Consider the following 16,587-nt stretch of genomic DNA (forward strand, 5'->3'; position numbering starts at 1 on the left):
AGACCACTGGACCGATGTTTTAATTTGAAACTATCTTTATTGTTTCAAGGATGATGCACATTTGTAAGTAGCAATGATTTTTACAGTGTATGGAGCATGATAATTTGAACATGGTAATGTTTACCTTTTAAAACGCCTTAATTATCCCAGACAGGACAATTTGTTTATTTTGGGTTATGCATCTCTAAACAAAAACTCAAGACTGTTAACTAGTTCATATTTTGCTACATTTATTTTACTTTTTCAAAAATATTTTTTTATGTTCATTTATTTTTAATTTGCTGTTATTTACACAGTATGGTAATCTGCAGTTGCGGGGGGTCGCTGGAGTCAAGCGGTAGAAAATGGATGGATGGATGGGTAATCTACAGTTTTAGTTTTTAGTACAGATGGTTTAAAACTGGTATATAAAAACAATGTAAAAATAATGATATTAAGATCTGACATGAAAAAATCTTGATAATTTTTTTGCCCAGCCCTAATGTCTTGATTTTCAAACACTTTCTCAATTTTAGTATGGCTAAACACACATTGGTGACTCATTCTCTGTACTTTCTAAAATTGAGTACAGCCTTAAAGTCTGTGTTGCTGAACACATCACACTGCTACGGTAAGTATAGCCAAATAATCAAGGGTAATATGGAGCTTAAAGGTGGTCCTTTTGTAGAAAGCATGTTCTTGCACTTTTACCTTGATGGCAGAGATGAAATGTGCTCTTACTAAGACAGCTAAAAACGCTGCTTGCGATCCAACACTTTAAATGTACCCGGCGCGCTAGATTGCCATGAAGTTCCACCATAAAAGTACAGTTATCAATTCCATTCGGCATTTATATGCATGTTGCATTGTTTTCTGTGTGTAAAACTATAATTATTCTCTATAAAATGTAGTTTGTATTAACATTTTTAAATATTTTTGGATGTCTGAAACAGACTCGTTGGATACATTACATGGTTTCTTATGAGGAAAACGTTTTTTTTGTTTTTTTTATATGATTAAGTTTTCAACGAACTCTTTGGAACTGGTTGATGACAAAAAACGAGGTGCCGCTGTACTTGATGACTTAACCGTGAGAAGATAGAATACATCTTCACTATGGCACGGGAAGCATTATTCTGCTCAACACAACATGTTATCAAAACAGGATTTCAGAACAGAGACAGTCTACAACCTGTAATAAATACTTTGTCACTATCCCTTCGCGCAATTCAAACATTTGCCAAATATTTCCTACGAGCTATTCATCAGTCAAGGCCACCCAGCTTCTATTTCTGGATCATGGTGGACAAAAAGCCTGCAAATGCCCTTTAAAACAGTGGTCCCCAACCTTTTTGTAACTGCGGACCGGTCAACGCTTGAAAATTTGTCCCACAGACCGGGGGACAAATTTGTTTTTTGTTTGTCATAAAAAAATACAATCATGTGTGCTTACGGACTGTATCCCTGCAGACTGTTGATCTATATTGATATACTGTATAATGTAGGAACCAGAAATATTAATAACAGAAAGAAACAACCCTTTTGTGTGAATGAGTGTGAATGAGTGTAAATGGGGGAGGTAGGTTTTTTGGGTTGATGCACTAATTGTAAGTGTATCTTGTGTTTTTTATGTTGATTTAATTTAAAAAAAAAAAATTAAAATGTTTTTTTATTTTTTTATTTCTTGTGCGGCCCGGTACCGATCGATCCACGGACCGGTACCGGGCCGCGGCCCGGTGGCTGGGGACCACTGCTTTAAAAGACAATCTCTGGTTTTTCTGTTACCACAGAATCAATATCTAGTTAAGATAAAGCAAAATGCCACAAGTTATCTTTACATTTCTTGACACTTACTATATAATAAAAATGGTAACTGAATAACTTCCTTTGAACAGCCCAGTGAGCAATTTACTGTGCTGGTGTCTCATTCAGAGAGTGAATATCGGCTTTCCGAAGGCTAGTGTGTTAATCTCATCAGATTGGAGATACACACAGGCTAATGTACATTGTCCTAGGAACTCAAGGCAAAGGGGTCAGTATTGATGAGCTTGTGCTAATTCGTTTTCAGCGGCAGCGAGTACGGAGTCAACATAATAATGCGTTACTGCATGTAAAAATAAAATGAGTAGCTCGCGCCTGAGGAAACAATTATGAAAAAGTGCAAAAGAAACAAAAGCATCCTCTGTTTTCAACGGTGACCAACATAGTAGGGATAAAAGCAACGCATTTTCCCACACGCCAACCGTAAAATATGAAATTAATTTCCTAGGAAAATGGATGGGTGGATGGCTTGATTTAGAAAAGATCACTTTACACAAGGGGATGTCACCATCGACTCTCTGGAGAATCCAATTTATACCAGATATGACATTAGACATTTAGGAGGGTTTAAGAGTTATTTATAGATCAAAAGTTATGATAAGCACCAAATGATGACATACAGATAATTTAAAACAGTGAGGGCATGAAAAGGAAAGTACTATCAGCAAGCATAAAGCTCATTGCATGCTGGACACAAAGAAGATGTACGGTAGTTGACATGCATTTATGAATCGTTTAATACACAGCCTGCCAAAATGGATAATTTACAGTTGACCCAAATAAAAAAAGTGTCTCTCTACTGGACCTAAATCAGTACTTTTGACTCTAAAAATGAATTAAGCAAATGTGCAAAATGTTTTTTCTTGCCAGAAATAGATTTCATCCATCCTTGGATATACAAGGTTGACTTGTTATCGCCACAATTTGTTAGTTATTCAGATCACTGTGGCAAGGTTGACTAAATAAACTGGTCATTTATTCTACTCTCGCCTTCTAGAGACCTTTTATTCGTGCGTGACAAACTGCAGATATTTTTTATGAGCTACTTCACTATTTCTACAGTAGACATTTGATAAAAAAGGGGGAAGCTATTTTTTCCATATCATCGCTTCAAACATGCCTTAGAAATGGCAGCATTGATTAAAAACACAGTTAAAAAATTGTTGAGCGCGTAATTCCCCAAGGGAATAGGAGAAGACAGCTTTGTACACAGACTTGTGTAACAGGGCCGAGGAATTACAATGGCTGTCATTATCTTCCCTTGTGATCTGGCTATTATAGTACAGGCGCTGACTGACATTGGGCGCATCACGGCGAGCGGAATCACTGGTGTCAGTGAGTATCAGTGTAAGATGAGCTATTTTAATTGGCATTGACAGTACGTGTTTATCTTTTAATGAGGAGAAAAACTGAATCCAGCAAATAGATGTAAAATCTGGATGGCTGACTCTGGATCTGTGAGGTGCTGTTTGCCTGAAAAACTAAAAACAGAGTGGGAGGCAAAGCCTGGTTACTTTGAGATTATTCCCATGACCAGGCTCAAACTGAGTGTTCTGGTATTGACGGCGCAGTAAGAGGGGTAAAATAATTGCAAAGTGTGAGGAACAAAAGTGTCAACCCAGGATACTTGTTAGCAGAGGTGTGGACTCGAGTCACATGACTTGGACTCAAGTCAGACTCGAGTCATGAATTTGATGACTTTAGACTCGACTTGACAAAATGTAAAGAGACTTGCAACACGACTTAGACTTTAACATCAATGACTTGTGACTTCACTTGGACTTGAGCCTTTTGACTTGAAATGACTTGCTACTTTCCCCAAAACCCAACGATTAAAAAGTTATTTGGGAGCGCTCCGTATCTTTCATTTTCTACGTCTGCGTCTATCAGCGTGTTGTTCCTGTCAGCTGGTGTGTCTGTCAGTACAATAGCCAATCAAATTACCGGTAGATCTACGTTGTTTTCATCACACAGCATTCATCCAATCAAATTGCAGGAGAACCAATGAACAAGAGTTGTCAAACAACGCGCCAGTGAGAAACAATTATGCCAAAGTTGGTTTTGTTCGGGTATAAAAACTACGACTTGGTCAACAAGAAAACGAATTGCCGTATGCAAAACATGCAGTTCGAATATTACAGACGGAGACGCAACAACTTCCAACTTCGTTCGACATTTGAAGTTGCACAAAGAAGGGTAAGTTTTGAATGTAAGATAACGTTTATTGGCTAAGTAACGTGACTTTAATTTGCTGTGTAGTTAAATCAGTCAGGCTGCAAACTCACTGCTCACGTTATAACCATAGACATCTTATAAGTAGACGCAGCATCGAGCGCTACTGCCTACTGGCGCAGACGAGACGCGGGGCCGCCATCTTGGAGTGGTGATCCGCTCCACTCAGTGCAATTCATTTGACTGATTTTCACGCGCTTTTTTGTCATACGTGTAGCTATGATAACGGACACATGTTTTGGCGTGTTTTATTATTCATAGTTTGCTTAACAGTAATATAATATTCTTATACGCTATAAATGACCAGACGTCCGAGATCAAAACTGGGAATATAATCCCAGAGAAGGGGGGAAAAAACGGTCAGCTATTTTTAAGTTGAAGAAACAATATGATTAGGTTATATATATACATGCGTATATCCTACATAAACAATGTATGAATACTTTAGATATCTATATATCTTAGGGACCTATAGACTGTATCTCTGTTGCTGCAGCAGATGAGTTTATTCTGTCTTGACACTTTGTATTGACATTTTGTATTACATTCTTCCCTTAAATGATAATGTTTACAGTGATTGTTATAAGTATATGTATTTTTTATGTATGTCGCTTTGGATAAAAGCGTCTGCCAAATACTTAAACATAAACATATATAAACACCTGAAAGTCTTTATATCAGCTAAAACCACCAATCTGTTTCACTGGATTCAGAATAAAACCAAATGCTGTCTTACCCGACAATGTTAGTATTTGAATATTGTTACTTGAAGACTTATTCCTGGTTACAATTATACTGTTAAGAAAGTATTGTCTTATACTTTGCCTAAAATGAGAATGCATCATAAGCAGTGGCGGCTGGTGAATTTTGTTTTAGGTGGGGCTGAAAGTTTGTAAACCAAACCCCTGTAGGGGTGTCATCCTCCCTCAGAAGATTTCTTTGTGATTTTCACATACAAATATTGAAGATTTTTGCTCCTTCTCAACTCTGTGGTAATATTATTTTCATAAAATACAACCAATAGTACGTTAATGTTAAATCTTACTTGTGAAAAGTAATCCCCCGATTCCTATTTTCAACAGTCCGCTCATTTGAGTTGGAAAACGCTGAACACCAGCCCGGCATCTTTGTTTTCTACCTGTCAACTGTCAGTTTAGGCTGCTCGTCGGCTCCTCATCACCACTTCAAGATGGCGGCCAAATTGCTCACGTCACAGCAACCAATGCTGCGTCTACTTATAAGATGTCAATGGTTATAACGTCATTGCAAACACTGCAATATGTTGCGTCCACTGCAGTTCGCTACCTTATTCATACTTTTTGTCAAGTGATTTTTTTTAAGCAGGGTTGCATGAGGTACCTACACATAATGTTATGTCAGTCAATGTATCACACTCAGTAACATAACGTTAGACGGCGGTCAGCGGCACCGCATATTTTAGCCACCTACAAAAAGACAAACATAGTCAAATAAAGGTCAGTTAAAATGTATACTATGTTAAGAATATGTGTACATATTGCATAGGGCACGGACATCTAAAAAGTACAACTCTGTTCATTGTTTTGGTCATGTATTTGTTATGTTTTTCATGTGTACGCACACATAAACACACATACAGTATGAGATGAGATCAATGAGATAAGGTAAGAACAGGACAGAAACTGCTGTGGAACTAGTTACAATGCAATATGCCATGGATATACAATGTTAACACTTTTGTGCAAATAAGTGCAGTTGTACTTGTTTTTTCAAATGTGTTTATTCTGTAAAGGAATGAGTTAAATGTTTAAAATGACTGGTTAATAGTGCTATTATGAAGTGCAATGTCAGCACTATTTTTTTTCCTGCAATTTCAAATGCACTTGTTTTAATAAATAAATACAGCGTTTTAAAAGCATACACAATCTGTGTAAATATATTAGTCTGTGGTTAAAAGGACTTGAAAGAACTCGAAACTCAAAATGCAGGACTTGGGACTTGACTTGAGACTTTCCAGTCTTGACTTTGGACTTGACTCGGGACTTGCCTGTCTTGACTCGGGATTTGACTCGAGACTTGAGGGCAAAGACTTGAGACTTACTTGTGACTTGCAAAGCAATGACTTGGTCCCACCTCTGCTTGTTAGACACTGACACTTTAAAAGGCTTGGACAATTATCTCCCTTATCTTTCAGTAACCAACAAGCTCTTTTCAGCACTGTGACCCCCAGAAAACTGTCACTAAGCTACTGTATCAACAGTGTGTAATTGCATCCTTTATTGTCCTGTGGCTATTCTTCACTGTAGAAAAAGACTTGGGCATGGTGTTAATCAGTGTGATTGGGTTTCAGGTACTGAAAATTTACAAGATGAAGAAGAAGGCTAATGATTAAGAGCGTGTACACATTTGTTTCAGACTGCTTATGCATGTGATTCTCTTGTAACTGTATACCGTACATATGACCAAACCGAGTGTGAATTGATGTAGTCACTTCAAAATGAGCACAGTTAGTGATAAAAGGGTATTGATGTGCTAAATCTAACAATCGTAAATTAATGATGCTTACAAAACCCAAAACCAGTGAAGTTGGTACGTTGTGTAATTCGTAAATAAAAACAGAAGACAATGATTTGCAAATTCTTTTCAACTTATATTCAATTGAATAAACTGCAAAGACAAGATGTTTAATGTTCGAACTGAGAAACTTAATTTTTTTTACAAAAAATCATTAACTTAGAGTTTAATGGCAGCAACACATTGCAAAAAAGTGGGTACAGTGGCATTTTTACCACTGTGCTACATTGCCTTTCCTTTTAACAAAACTCAGTTTACGCTTGGGAACAGGGGAGAGTTCTTTCCCATTCTTGCTTGATGTACAGCATTAGTTGTTCAACAGTCCAGGGTCTCCATTGTGGTATTTGTGCGCCACACATTTTCAATGGGAGACAGGTCTGGACTACAGGCAGGCCAGTCTAGTACCCGCACTCTTTACTATGAAGCCACGCCGTTGTAACACGTGGCTTGGCATTGTCTTGCTAAAATAAGCAGGGGTGTCCATGATAACGTAGCTTGGATGGCAACATATGTTGCTCCAAAACCTGTATGTACCTTTCAGCATTAATGGTGCCTTCACAGATGTGTAAGTTACCCATGCCTTGGGCACTAATACACCCCCATACCATCACAGATGCTGCCTTTTGAACTTTGCGCCTATAACAATCCAGATGGTTCTATTCCTCTTTGTTCCGGAGGACACGACGTCCACAGTTTTCAAAAACAATTTGAAATGTGGACTCGTCAGACCACAGAACACTTTTCCACTTTGCATCAGTCCATCTTAGATGAGCTCAGGCCCAGTGAAGCCAGCGGCGTTTCTGGGTGTTGTTGATGTATGGCTTTGGTTTTGCATAGTAGAGTTTTAACTTGCACTTACAGATAAAACTGTAGTTACTGACAGTGTTTTTCTGAATGGTTCCCAGCCCATGTGGCGATATCCTTTACACACTGATGTCGGTTTTTGATGCAGTACCGCTTGAAGGATCGAAGGTCACAGGCATTCAATGTTGGTTTTCAGCCTTGCTGCTTACGTGAAGTGATTTCTCCAGATTCTCTGAACCTTTTGATGATATTACGGACCATAGATGGTGAAATCCCTAAATTCCTTGCAATAGCTCAGGGGTGCTCATTACGTCGATCGCAAGCTACCGGTCGATCGTGGAGCGTGTGTCAGTCGATCACCAGCCAGGCATTAAAAAAATAGTCCTAAAAATGAGCGATCATAAATCTTCAATATGACGTCACTTTCGTCACTTGATTGACATTCACGGCACCCGAGGGTCTTTTGAGATGACGCTGGCTGCTGCCAGCTCATTAAAATTACCGACAGGAAGGCGAGAAACACTTTATTTCAACAGACTCTGGCGCCGTACCTGTCGTCAAAACTCCAAAAACCGACTGCACAGTTGCACAATAAAAGCGCTGCTTCATCCTGCCTGCGCTACCAAAATAAGAGTCTCAGAAAGCTGGCGTGCACAAGCTAGCAAGCTACGGAGTTTTCCGGCAATGTATTTCTTGTATAGTGTATACAAAGGAGTACGGAAGCTGGATAAATAAGATGCCAAAAACCAACCACTTTCATGTGGTATTGGACAGAAAGGAGGACTTTTTTTCTCCTCCATTCAAAAATGCGGACGTTATCAGCACCACCGTCTGATTCCTATCAATGCAAGTCATCAGAATCAGGTAATACACCAACTTATATTCTTGTCTTCATGAAAGAAAGGAATCTATATGTGTTAAACATGCTTGTATTATCTTTAAACACCTTTAACTTATTAGCAATATTAACTATATGTGTTAAACATGCTTGTATTATCATTAAACACCTTTAACTTGTTAACAATATTAACTATATGTGTTAAACATGCTTGTATTATCTTTAAACACCTTTAACTTGTTAACAATATTAACTATATGTGTTAAACATGCTTGTATTATCTTTAACCACCTTTAAGTTGTTAACAATATTAACTATATGTGTTAAACATGCTTGTATTATCTTTAAACACCTTTAACTTATTACCAATATTAACTATAAGTGTTAAACATGCTTGTATTATCTTTAAACACCTTTAACTTGTTAACAATATTAACTATATGTGTTAAACATTCTTGTATTATCATTAAACACCTTTAATTTATTAACAATATTAACTATATGTTAAACATGCTTGCATTATCATTAAACATCTTTAACTTGTTAACAATATTAACTATGTGTGTTAAACATGCTTGCATTATCTTTAAACACATTTAACTTATTAACAATATTAACTATATGTGTTAAACATGCTTGTATTATCATTAAACACCTTTAACTTGTTAACAAAAACATATATTTCATAAATAAGTAAATATAAATTATATATATGAATGAGGTAGATCCCCACGACTTGATCAATTGAAAAGTAGCTCGCCTGCAGAAAAAGTGTGAGCACCCCTGCAATAGCTGGTTGAGAAATGTTGTTCTTAAACAATTTGCTCACGCATTTGTTCACAAAGAGGTGACCCTCGTCCTATTCTTGTTTGTGAATGACTGAGCATTTCATGGAGGCTGCTTTTATACCCAATCATGGCACCCACCTGTTCCCATTTAGCCTCTTCACCTGTGGGATGTTCCAAATAGGTGTTTGATGAGCATTTCTCAACTTTCTAGGTCTTTTTTGCCACTTGTACCAGCTTTTTTTTAAACATGTTGCAGGCATAAAATTCCAAATGAGCTAATATTTGCAAAAAATAACAGAGTTTTCCAGTTCAAACTGTAAGTATCTTGTCTTGGCTGTCTATTCAATTGAACATAGGTTGAAAAGGATTTGCAAATCATTGTATTCTTTTTATTTATGATTTACACAACGTGCCAACTTCAATGGTTTTGGGTTTTGTATAAGGGAAGCAGAAAAACCTGAAAAGCAACTGCATAGTTTCGAGACGAAAACTGGGCTTGAAAGTAAAACAATTTAGTGACCTTATTCTCACATTATAAACAATATATACACACATACAAAGATTCCACCATAGTTTTCTGCCTACACGTCATTTACACATGTGGGCATAGGGGTTAAGACATATTTCCATTACAACGCAGGAAATACTTTGGCAGATTTGTCAAAGCAAAAAACTAAATCAGACATGGAGGAGGGCAAACATTTGCAGTGTGAATGGAAAAAACAATACTGTTGATAGAAACAATGATTTGGTGCAGAGCAGACAAGCATCATTCATAATTTAATTTACTGAAGAATAAAGTTGGAACTCCAATTAAAACAAAAATCGCAAAAAATATTAACTTACCTGAACAACCTCGATTCCTCTTTTCCTGAAAAAACAAAACAAAAAACAAAAACAAAAGTATTAGTGAGATAGAAGTATCAGTCGATAAACACATAAAACTAAATGTTATGCGAAACGTGACTCCTTTTGCTGACTCAAGTTCTTATCACTGAAGTGAATCGCCACAGAGTGCATGCGCAGAAACTCACACATGCGAAGTTCCCCCCAGAGACTGAAGTTTCTGTCGAGCACCTGTGAGCAAAACTTAGGTGGCTGAGCGAGTGAATTGTTTGTTTTGTCCAGCCTGAGATTCAATGGCAATTACAGTTGCACAATTAGTGGCATGTTCCCCGATTTCCTTTTTAATTCAGCTAGTGGCAGTAGGGTTGAGTAAGTAAAAGAGTGTGTATGAATGTTCTAATTCATCCAGGTCATTGTCATCTCAGGGCATTCAATCGATTGCAACTGAACTGTTTGGTTTGTCTTAGAAGACGTTTCGCCGCTTATCCGAGCAGGCTTCATCAGTTCGTGCTTATAGACTTAGATTGTCCTGACCAGGACTATATCTGACCAATCTAAGTCTATGAGCATGAACTGATGAAGCCTACTCGGATGAGTGGCAAAACGTCTTCTAAGACAAACCAAACAGTCTTGTTGCGATAGATTGAATGCCCTGAGAAGTAAGTAAAAGAGTTCACAAAGAGACGAATATCCATGAGTCCTGAATCAATAAAAAACTTTACATAGATATACAAGCTCATGACTTGTACATCTATCTCTACCACCAACTGAATTTGGTTGCCAAAGAAATTGATTTACAAAACATGTTGAATATTGCAATTCCGTACACAATTCACACTACAGATGGGTAAAAAGGACATGGTGTGAGGTTCCCCAGGCCAGTAAAGTTTTCTTCCCCTCACTTTTTGTACAATCTAAGCAGGTGTTTTCAGCAGCTGTACTAGGACTAGGAATATGTATTCTCTATTGTTAGACAGTTACCTAAAGCATTGCTTGTACAGTTGTCTGTGATGATACAATGCCTATGAAGCTCCCTTATTTTCTAAATGTATGTCCAAAGAGTTTCTGTCTGTCTATAAATAAACAAAAGTTCAAGCAATTAGCATTAGAAATGCAGAAATGCATATGATCATGCCTGGAGTGTTCTGAATTAGATTAAAAATACAAGCTAAATGATAAGTTACGGATAGTATGACCAGTGCAATTCAAAGGCTACATCCCACCTAAAGCAAGACAAAATCGTACTTATAAATAAATAAATGATAAATGGGTTGTACTTGTATAGCGCTTTTCTACCTTCAAGGTACTCAAAGCGCTTTTGACACTACTTCCACATTTACCCATTCACACACACATTCACACACTGATGGAGGGAGCTGCCATGCAAGGCGCTAACCAGCACCCATCGGGAGCAAGGGTGAAGTGTCTTGCTCAGGACACAACGGACATGACGAGGTTGGTACTAGGTGGGGATTGAACCAGGGACCCTCGGGTTGCGCACGGCCACTTTACCACTGCGCCACGCAGACATGCTTTGAAATAAAGAGTTGTTTCTTGGCAACCATCTGACTCTCTTTATGAGAGGATTTTTTAGTGGCGCTGAAATACCATTTCCAGACTCGTCAAGTCAACATTGTGTATGGAGTAAAGTTAATTCCAAACCACAATTGCCTTCACAAAAAGTGTATAACAGAAAGAAATCCATTGGCTAAAACAAACCAACAAAAAAGAAAAACTGGTCTGGCCACAAACCAGTTTAGTACCATCAACTCAGCCTTGTCCATCCTGGTTGTTTTTGAGGCTACATCCCCATGGCAACAGCAGCTTGGGCTATTCACTGCTTCACAACAATGTGGACATTTAATACTGCAGCTGCTGGCGGGTTTCATGCCAAGTGAATGGGGTTGTCGATGGTTTCATCCCGTCTCAAATATGGAGATCGCTTGTATACTTGTTAGGACGCCAAACAGAATCAGGCAGGCCAGCGCTACGAGAATGTGACCGAGCAGCAGAGAACACAAAAGAACACTTTTTATTGTCAGAAGTGGTATCACGCATCTCTTAACCCTTATATCAGGGGTCTCAAACACGCGGCCCGCGGGCCAATTGCGGCCCGCAAGACGTTATTTTGCACGCCCTTGAGATTGTTGTCCGGGTGAAAATCGGAACAAATTCGGGAGTCTCCCGGAAAAATCGGGAGGGTTGGCAAGTATGTTGCTAGTGCGGGATAGCCATTCAAAGAAGGTGAATTCATTAAAAAGTGCATGTTAGATTTTTTTAAGAAATCTTTTCTTGCGGCCCAGCCTCACCCAGTTTCTGCATCCAGTGGCCCCCAGGTAAATGTAGTTTGAGACCCCTGCCTTATATGTTCGGTCTGTATGATACAAGAAAAGGAGTCTTCTGCCTGATGAACGTGCAGACTAGTTACAAAGTGTAGTGGGTGTGTCAGTGCCCTTAAGTAACTCCCGGCAGGTGAATTAAGAAATACAGATAACAATGATACCCTTTACCGGTACTTTAATTGAACATTTAAATGCATCTGATCCCGTAAATTAAACTCAGAAAAGCAATGCAATAATCTCATAGTGTTGGGCGATTTAGCCTAAATTCCATAACGTATTGCAGCCTTTTGTGATAACATACATCACAATATATTCTTTGGTTTACAAAGTATAATAAAACCCTTTTAAAACAGGTTACAGTGCAGTGCTGGGCGATATTGCAAAAAATGTTTTAAATTGTTTTTAAAGCATCTGTACTACAAATAAAAGAAATTACAGATTTGTTAAAACTGTTTTACTAACATACTAGGTAAATAAAGCAAATGAAAAATGTAATAGGATGAACATTGAAAAATATTTTAAAAACGAATGTAGCAAAATATGAACTAGTCCTTGTGCAGGAATGCAAGACCCAAAATAAACAAATAATCGGGGATCATGAAGACGTTTGTTTTTTTTAAATTGAAATATAACCATTTTCAAAATATGATGATACATATGCTGGTAATATCATTGCTAAATGCAAATGTGCATTAACTTTAATAACAATACAAATTAACTAGTTTGAAGTTAAAAAAATCAGTCCACTAGTAGCGGCTATACTGCTAATATGCTACGTCTGCTGGCAGCAGTAGCAAGCTGTGCAGACTCGGCTCGCATTTTCACACTTTCCATATGATCACTTGTCTATCCATTTATCTATTTTCTTCCGCTTGTCCCTCTCGGGGTTGCTGGGGTGCCGGAGCCTACAACAAAAGATACATTTTTGGGTTATTTATTTACCAAATTTGTAAACAATGGCTTTATCCTTTTAACATTGAGAACACTATAAAAATTATTCCCAAAAATAGAAATAGCTCTGTGTGTGATGGATGTGAGCTACCACTAAGCTGATCAGTGCAACAGCAGGCAGTCATGAATGCTATGGATAATAATAACATACATATACGGTACACACAGGGTCGATTGCCAGGGTTAATGTGGTCAACATATATCAAATAAAAACTAAATAAGATAAGGCTCAGAATGGTTTCTTAACAAAACCTTTCTACATATAAAGTGCTTTTTTTGATTGAGACTTTTATTAGTAGATTGCACAGTACAGTACATATTCCGTACAATTGACCACTAAATGTTAACACCCGAATAAGTTTTTCAACTTGTTTAAGTCGGGGTCCACGTTAATCAACATTAAACTGCCTCAAGTTGTTGCTCAGATTAAATAAAATGACAAAACGTTTCTTCTACATATAAAAAGTGCAACATTAAACAGTTTCAAGTCAACTCAGCCTCAAATTACTCCCCCCCCACAGCTTTAACCCTGGTGACTTTCACTCAATCTTCATGTTTTTTGCCAGAAAAACAAGTTTATCCACATTGTCTTCAGAAAGAGCAGACCTGCTTGCAGTTACAATGTCTCCATGTAGTCCGTGACTAAATTGGCAGTAAGAGGATATATGGGCTCATTGTTTTTCCACCATAGAAGTGGGTCAAAATGTAGTTTTTTGTGCAATATGGTCTTAAATTTGCTGCTATAAAAACTCCAACGGCATTTGTTATTGCTTTAGCCCTGTCTGACTCGCCGAGGAGAGGCTGCTTGAATGCGGTGTTTGCACGACGCTGACGCTCGTCTTTCTCTTTGTTGAAGCGATGTTCACTTGGGGGTGGTGACGCTTCAAATGGGTTAGCATGTTTGACGTGTTGTCAGAAGCATACCCTAACGCTGCTGAACAATGTCGGCAAACCTCCGTCCTCCATTGTTGTATCGCACCGCAAAGCCTAAGTGTTCCCAAACGGGAGATCTTAACGAGGCAAGAGGGTCTTCCAGCTCTAGCTTTTACATGTTGTCGTAGCCCGGTCGCTGCTAGCATGCCGTGTGTTGTGCCTCGGTGTGCATTGTTTACACAACGTGCGGTACGCTACTTAATATGTCCGTGTGGAAACTCGTTCGGTACACCTCCGAAACGAACCAAAACCCCCGTACCGAAACGGTTCAATACAAATACACGTACCGTTACACCATTAACATACACACATACATATATACATATACACACACACATATATATGTATATACATATACACACACATACATATATATATATATATATGTATATATATATATATACATATATATATACATATATATATATATATATATACATATATATATACATACATATATATATATATATATATATATATATATATATATATATATATATATATATATATATATATATACACACACACAGGTAAAAGCCAGTAAATTAGAATATTTTGAAAAACTTGATTTATTTCAGTAATTGCATTCAAAAGGTGTAACTTGTACATTATATTTATTCATTGCACACAGACTGAAGCATTCAAATGTTTATTTCATTTAATTTTGATGATTTGAAGTGGCAACAAATGAAAATCCAAAATTCCGTGTGTCACAAAATTAGAATATTACTTAAGGCTAATACAAAAAAGGGATTTTTAGAAATGTTGGCCAACTGAAAAGTATGAAAATGAAAAATATGAGCATGTACAATACTCAATACTTGGTTGGAGCTCCTTTTGCCTCAATTACTAAGGGGCTAAGGTCAGGGGAGTTGGCGGGCCAATTTAGAACAGAAATACCATGGTCCGTAAACCAGGCACGGGTAGATGTTGCGCTGTGTGCAGGCGCCAAGTCCTGTTGGAACTTGAAATCTCCATCTCCATAGAGCAGGTCAGCAGCAAGAAGCATGAAGTGCTCTAAAACTTGCTGGTAGACGGCTGCGTTGACCCTGGATCTCAGGAAACAGAGTGGACCGACACCAGCAGATGACATGGCACCCCAAACCATCACCCAACCATGCAAATTTTGCATTTCCTTTGGAAATCGAGGTCCCAGAATCTGTAGGAAGACAGGAGAGGCACAGGATCCACGTTGCCTGAAGTCTAGTGTAAAGTTTCCACCATCAGTGATGGTTTGGGGTGCCATGTCATCTGCTGGTCCACTCTGTTTCCTGAGATCCAGGGTCAACGCAGCCGTCTACCAGCAAGTTTTAGAGCACTTCATGCTTCCTGCTGCTGACCTGCTCTATGGAGATGGAGATTTCAAGTTCCAACAGGACTTGGCGCCTGCACACAGCGCAAAATCTATCCGTGCCTGGTTTACGGACCATGGTATTTCTGTTCTAAATTGGCCCGCCAACTCCCTTGACCTTAGCCCCATAGAACATCTGTGGGGTATTGTGAAAAGGAAGATGCAGAATGCCAGACCCAAAAACGCAGAAGAGTTGAAGGCCACTATCAGAGCAACCTGGGCTCTCATAACACCTGAGCAGTGCCAGAAACTCATCGACTCCATGCCACGCCGCATTAACGTAGTAATTGAGGCAAAAGGAGCTCCAACCAAGTATTGAGTATTGTACATGCTCATATTTTTCATTTTCATACTTTTCAGTTGGCCAACATTTCTAAAAATCCCTTTTTTGTATTAGCCTTAAGTAATATTCTAATTTTGTGACACACGGAATTTTGGATTTTCATTTGTTGCCACTTCAAATCATCAAAATTAAATGAAATAAACATTTGAATGCATCAGTCTGTGTGCAATGAATAAATATAATGTACAAGTTACACCTTTTGAATGCAATTACTGAAATAAATCAAGTTTTTCAAAATATTCTAATTTACTGGCTTTTACCTGTATATATATACACATATATATATGTGTGTATATATATATATATATATATATATATATATATACACATATATATATGTGTGTATATATATATATATATATATATATATATATATATATATATATATATATATATATATATATATATATATATACACATATATATATGTGTGTATATATATATATATATATGTAGGATTAACCGAGGGAGAATTCAAAACCAGATGGAACAATCACAAGGCTTCTTTCAGGAACAAAAACCTGCGAAATACCACAGAACTCAGCAAACACATTTGGGACCTCAAAGACAATAATGTTGAATATTCAATAACATGGCAAATTCTTGCATCCAGCACACCTTACAATAGTGGTAATAAAAGATGGAACCTATGCTTGAAAGAGAAACTGTTTATTATTTACCGTCCAGACCTGTCATCCCTCAACAAGCGCAGCGAAATTGTAACAGCATGCCGCCATAGACGGAAACACCTCCTAGGGAACACATGAGCCAATCACCACGCCCCTAGGCCAGCCTGTACCCACCCA

The 16,587-nt window shown here is 37.9% G+C and overlaps 1 protein-coding gene across 1 annotated transcript in view; it reads right to left on the reverse strand.

Moving 5' to 3' along the window:
- Positions 1-16,587, reverse strand: part of itpk1b (inositol-tetrakisphosphate 1-kinase b) — an 83,870-nt gene that overhangs the window by 46,369 nt on the left and 20,914 nt on the right. Inside the window, exon 3 of the mRNA XM_061968912.2 lies at positions 9,862-9,886. Coding sequence (XP_061824896.1) covers positions 9,862-9,886 — 25 coding nt within the window. The remainder of the gene's footprint in view (positions 1-9,861; positions 9,887-16,587) is intronic.

Source organism: Nerophis lumbriciformis, linkage group LG08 (assembly GCF_033978685.3).
Source record: "Nerophis lumbriciformis linkage group LG08, RoL_Nlum_v2.1, whole genome shotgun sequence".
Taxonomy (NCBI): Eukaryota; Metazoa; Chordata; class Actinopteri; order Syngnathiformes; family Syngnathidae; genus Nerophis; species Nerophis lumbriciformis.